This window comes from Benincasa hispida, chromosome 10 (assembly GCF_009727055.1).
Source record: "Benincasa hispida cultivar B227 chromosome 10, ASM972705v1, whole genome shotgun sequence".
NCBI classification, from domain to species: Eukaryota; Viridiplantae; Streptophyta; class Magnoliopsida; order Cucurbitales; family Cucurbitaceae; genus Benincasa; species Benincasa hispida.
This window is the reverse complement of record NC_052358.1, coordinates 44621607-44627252: the sequence shown is the minus strand read 5'-3', so window position 1 is coordinate 44627252 and position 5646 is coordinate 44621607. Positions and strand designations below refer to the sequence as shown.

Genomic DNA, 5646 nt, shown 5'->3' with positions numbered 1-5646 from the left:
ATGCCAAATGAAGTCTGCCGGATCCTTCCTTTTGATTACGGAGGTGGAATAGTGCTATATTCAATATTTATGTGCCACGGGGCTAAAACAATTCTGCCATCTCTGAAATTACTAAGAGATCCATATCTTGTTGTTAGTTACTTAAGCACCTTGAAGAACCACATCCCAAAAACCAACTATTGACGTGAGAGAATCAAGCCATTTAAGTACCACATTGGTAATCCCATTCTAATCCATGTGGAACAAAAGTAACCTATACTACCTTGGTTCCTAATACTTATCCAAAAGATGACCATCTATTTTGAATTGTTAACCTATACTATCTTTGTTTCTAATACTTATCCAAAAGATGACCATCTATTTTGAATATAAATGTGTCATCCATTACAATTCCGAAACTTAAAACACTCGATAACTCTAACCAAAACGGTTACAAATCTAACGGCCGGAGCTCATATGGATACATTACTTCATTGTTCTATGTTCTATGTTCGATCAATTCCACGAACAAGGTTGCCATTGAGCCCCCACCGACATTACCATAGCTGTAAAGCCTCGTCTATTAAAATTCAACCACAAGATGAGGAGCATCTCCATCATCATTATTGTATCGTCTGATCACAGAGTGGCAACCGGATACTGTTTTGGCAGCTCGACTTGGCTTGATAGAGTTCATTCAATTAGAGTCCCAATATCTGAAAGAACTAACATTTGACGTTCACTTGATGATCAATAGTCATTCCAGTGGGGCTGTTTATATGATCAATATCATGTCGCATATGATTAGAGTACGAATGTGGCAATCGAGGGCGTTCTTTAAGGAAGAAAAATGAACCACGATTCAAGAACCAACAATTAACTGGCCATGGTGAGGGAAAACAAATCGTGATTACAAAAGAAAATAGTATATTTGCATGGTAACACCCCTGCAAGCTGATCATTCATTCATTAGAATATTCTGCATCTCATTTTACTTTTTACTCATTTCTTATTCCAAAATTGTCTTCATCACCAAAGAACCTCGAATCTAAATCTATATACTCTCTGCAAGAGAGGTCTTCAGATGCATGTTACAGTCGAAGTTTTGCAGTTTTACACGAATGTAAGAGTGGTAAGATATCTTGAACATGAAACTTCCCCCTGAAGTCCAATCATTCGGCCAAGGATGGTTCTCTGGCTGCATCTATCGTCACAGATTCTAATTTCTCAGCTCTGCCATTTTCTTTTGGGATAATAAGTCCATATCCTCCATCCTTTCTTTTATATAAGATGTTAATCTCACCTGGGCCAAGAATGAAGACAATAAACTACTATATAAACAACACAGAATCCCAACAAAACAAGATTATCATTATACTCAAATCAACGCACCAGTTTCTTCATTCCGGAAACCGTAGAAATCATGGTCAATATTTTTAAGTTGTTCGATTGCTTCTTCAATTGTCAAAGGTGGCATATCGAAGTATTTTCTCCGAACAATCTGAAATCAAGATAAAAGTGAGTAATTAGATACCAACATTGAATTTCAACAACAATCAAAATTGAATGTCAACAAAATAAGCGAGGGAATCAAAAGCTATATGAACAAGGATCAATATCAAGTACATGTATTGGAATGGACCACAAAACACTCATTAAGAGCAAAGGATCAATAAAATAACAGTCGAACACAATGTTAGCCCTCCATCTTACAGCCAGGTCCAACTTCCGATGTTTTCATGTTCATCTTCACCTAAAATATCATGTTGTGAAATAAAAGAACTGACTGACTAATCCTATAATGTAAATAGAAATACAACGAGTTTGGGCCGAAATTGATCTGAGTACTGCATCTAGAATTTTCCCAATACCAATCAATGGAAACGAGCATGAAAATTAACTACGAAATTGATGTTTTTTTTTCCTTTATAGAGAACAACGATTTCAAGAACTAAGTGAGAAAAGTTGTGGTTTAGTAATTCTGACACTCATAATAAGCTTGACATGTAAAAAATAATTAATAGGCATGGCATACATGAGTCTTTATAAGCTAATATCATCGTAAATGATTAACATATACCAGTGAAATGAAGTCAAAGCAAAAAACCCAAAGGGTGAAGGAATAACCTCATCAATAACTTCACCATCTTCTTCAAAAACTTCCTCGTCCTCATCCTCAACTACTATTGGTGCAGGTTCTCTTACTTTCGATCTGTCAAATCCTTTCATGTGTCGGCCACGGTCTGAATCTTTCTCTTTAATCTTTCTCAACTTCCTCTGTATGATGGAGGAAACCAAATCAATGCTTGCATAGACGGTCTCAGCATCTTCCTCTGCCCGTACAACTCCATGCTTCTTTGTGAATAATGTAACCTATATAAACACAGTGTTCACGGAAAAGAATGAGGGTTCAATTCATATGGATAAATTTTAAACAAAGAAGCAAATAGAATACCTCGCATCTTCTAATCCTTGGACCCTTCCCAAACTCCCCACCTCTAACTGAAAGCCTGACATCTACTTCTCTCACTAAGTGACTGTGCTTCTGGACTGCCTTGCCAACCTTCTCTTCCACATGCTTCTTAACTGCTTCAGTCAACTAGTTTTTTGCACAATTAAAAAATAAATCCACGTAAGGTTTGACAATTCAAACATGGAGATACGATACTGGTAATTTCTAGAAACAGATGTTAGATTTTGCTAGTTAGTAGGTGGTCTTGTCATTTAGCAGCAACAGAGTTTCTACCACTAAGGAAGCTTGTTTATGAGTTTTAGTAGGTAAATTCTAGGGGACACGAATGTTGATATGGAAGATATTCGAAGAAATGAGGCAGAAAATAAAATTAGGGTTTGTAAACTAAATTTAGTGGAAATGGTGAAGTTGACAAATACAAGGGTAGGGTTTGAGAGAAGGGGATATGGGTTTTGTGGAACACACAAAAGAAATAAGAATTTGCATTGCGAGCAAAGTTGAAGCTAAATGAAATACCTCCAAATTTTTGGCTTGGACAATTAATTTGACAGAGGAGAGGGGGCCGTCCCAGGACATCCGAACATTGAAAGAGTTTGAGGCATGACGGTTGCGGGATGCAGTCTCAAAGGTTCGGAAGCTCTTGCAGGAGTTGAAGAACGCAGAAGCAGTGGAAGAACAAGAAAGAGCATGAACTTTGAGCGCAGAGAAGTGAAGAGAGAAGGAAGCGGGAAAGAAAGAGATCGTAGAAGAAGAAGAAGAAGAAGAAGAAGATAATGAGTGATCGGGAAGGAGACTGGTGTGCATGGAAGAGGTGAGAGCGGCCATTGTTGAGTTGAAAACTTGGAATTGATAGAGGAAATAGCGGATGGATAAAGGAAAAGGGAAACAAGTGGATAAAGTAAGCCAGCCTTTATGCGCCAACCCAATGTCTAAATAGTCTTTTTCAGAGGGTGTAATTTGAAATTGAACTTCAACTTGAACTTTCTACCTTTCAATGCAATGTTGAAAGTTAATGCATGTTTTAGCTTCAAAGATTCGTTACGCATGAAATAAAATCTTTTAAAAGTTAAATATATTCATGAATGAGAGTTGGTAGGTTAATGTATTGGAGAGGTAGATATAAGTATAAGATTTTAAATATTTTATATGTTTAATTAAGGTGAGAGTTATGGATCTAGATTTGTCGATGATAATCTTATAAATAGGATTGACATTTGTATTGTTTAAGTAAGCAAGTGTGTGAAAAAGAATACACAAAAAGAGTTCAATTAAAAAGTGCGAACCAAGTTTGAATGTATTTCAAATAAATGTGATTTTGTTTCCTCTCAAATATTCTTATGTCGATTATTTATTTGTGAGTATCCATCACACGCTTCCAACAAAGTGGTATCAAAGGTGAACTTTATAAAATAGGAATTGTCTTTGTAAATGACAAATAACAATTTGATTCCTTGCAAATACCTCGACTTATGAAAAATTTATAGTAGCTGATGTATTCGTGTGAAAGTTCTACATGATTCAAAAAGATGCATGAGACGTTATTGATAATGGTTATGAAGAATCAGAAAGTGATACGGCTTTGAATCAAGCTCAATGAGAAGCTTTACAAAATACTAGAAAGAAAGACCAAAAGGCTCTCAACATCATTCATCAAGTTATTGATGATTCAAATTTTGAGAAGATTTCAGGACAATTATTGCAAACAAGCATGATAAATTTTGGAGAATACTAAAGGAGTAGATCAAGTTAAGAAGATTCGCCTCCAAAAGTTGAGAGGCGATTATGAATCACTACATATGAAGGAGTCTGAATCAGTTCTAGATTATACTTTAAGATTGCTAGCAGAAGTAAATGAAATTAAGAGATATGGCGAGACAATAAATAATGAGCATGTAGTAGAAAAGATACTTCACTCATTAGATAAAAAAAAAATCTAGTTTCAACTTTATAGATATTGAAGAATCAAAGGATTTGTTTACAAGGTATGTTGATCAAATTATGGATACTTTACAAGCCCATGAAGACAAGCTTCTCAAGAAGAACAAAGAGACAACCGAGCAACTTTTCTAGCCAAAGTTGCAATTGAGAGATAAAAGATATGGCCAAGAAAAAGGAAGTCGAGGTTGGGGGCATGATAGCAATTGTGGACATGGTGATTTCAGAGGTTGAGTCGAGAAAAATTCAGCTAAAGAAAATTCTATAAGAGTAATGTAAAACAGTGACTCAAATACATTTCAGCTAGTTTAGTTTACATAACAAACTTTATATCATGTAACTGACATATGGTATGTATTATAAATACCTACTGATCAGAACAAAGCAACATGGTATTTATCATACTTCCTATTTTTCTGTAAACTACAATTACTATAAGCAATCTTCAAGAGAGAAAGAAAAGAATCTTCCCGTGGACGTAGGCTTATTGGCCGAACCACGTAACTCCTACTTGTTCCTTCTTCTTCTCCTTATCTTCTTCTCCAATCTTCATCTGTTTCTCTGCAAATCAACGAAAACACCATTTTATAATCAAATCACAATATTTTCAAAGCATTGAGTAAAGATCAATACTCATCGAGTTGCATCGAGTAAAGATTAATACTCATCTAGTTGCATCGAGTAAAGAACAAAAACTCATCGAGTAGAGAACAAAAATTCATCGAGTAAAGAGGAACATCTATCGAGTAAGAGAGAAAAACAGAGAGAACTGCGGTGGAGAGAGAGAGAATTCTTATCTGAATGAAGAAGTTTTCCTCAGCCTTTCTAATCAACACAGCCTAAAAGAAGTTGTGCCATACACGTGTTTGAGGATTCCTTCATGATCGGCTGAACCTCAACCTTTTCTTCCACCAACTCATGATTGATCTGTTGGGTTTTATGTCCTAAAACTCGTGGTATATAAATAATGGAACTTATTCTGAAAGTTCAATAAGATGTTATTGAATAGATGTTTTGCTTATAAGAAATCCAATAAACTTGAAAGTCTCTTAACTATTGGATGAGTACTTGAACTTTATGTGAAGATATAAAGGTGGATCAGGTTCGAGTAAATAGTTAAAATGATCTATAGTATATGAATAAGGATGGGTACCTTATTCTGGTAACACTATTGGATTTGATCTGCTCTATAGTTGTTACAAAGAGTTGTAAAGTGCTACAAATGAAGTGATCCTAATTTGTTCATGTTGGGATATAAG

The 5646-nt window shown here is 35.5% G+C and overlaps 1 protein-coding gene across 1 annotated transcript; it reads right to left on the bottom strand.

The window, feature by feature from the left end:
• Window positions 1-869: 869 nt before the first annotated feature.
• On the bottom strand, window positions 870-3351 carry LOC120087667 (ribosome-binding factor PSRP1, chloroplastic). The gene is made up of 5 exons (XM_039044518.1): window positions 2969-3351; window positions 2435-2578; window positions 2107-2352; window positions 1372-1480; window positions 870-1282 (listed from the first exon to the last, which is right to left on the bottom strand). The coding sequence occupies exons 1-5, from the start codon at window positions 3275-3277 to the stop codon at window positions 1152-1154; spliced, it is 939 nt and encodes a 312-aa protein (XP_038900446.1). The 5' UTR covers window positions 3278-3351; the 3' UTR covers window positions 870-1151.
• Between the last annotated feature and the right edge of the window lie 2295 nt (window positions 3352-5646).

What these genes read in the sequence shown, in the direction of transcription:
- LOC120087667 (XM_039044518.1), bottom strand. Translation starts at nt 3,277, where the DNA reads ATGGCCGCTCTCACCTCTTCCATGCACACCAGTCTCCTTCCCGATCAC. An exon ending in TCCAAGCCAAAAATTTGGAG is followed by an intron (nt 2,579 to 2,968) that starts GTATTTCATTTA and finishes GCAAAAAACTAG; the next exon opens with TTGACTGAAGCAGTTAAGAA. An exon ending in ATGGTGAAGTTATTGATGAG is followed by an intron (nt 1,481 to 2,106) that starts GTTATTCCTTCA and finishes TCTTGATTTCAG; the next exon opens with ATTGTTCGGAGAAAATACTT.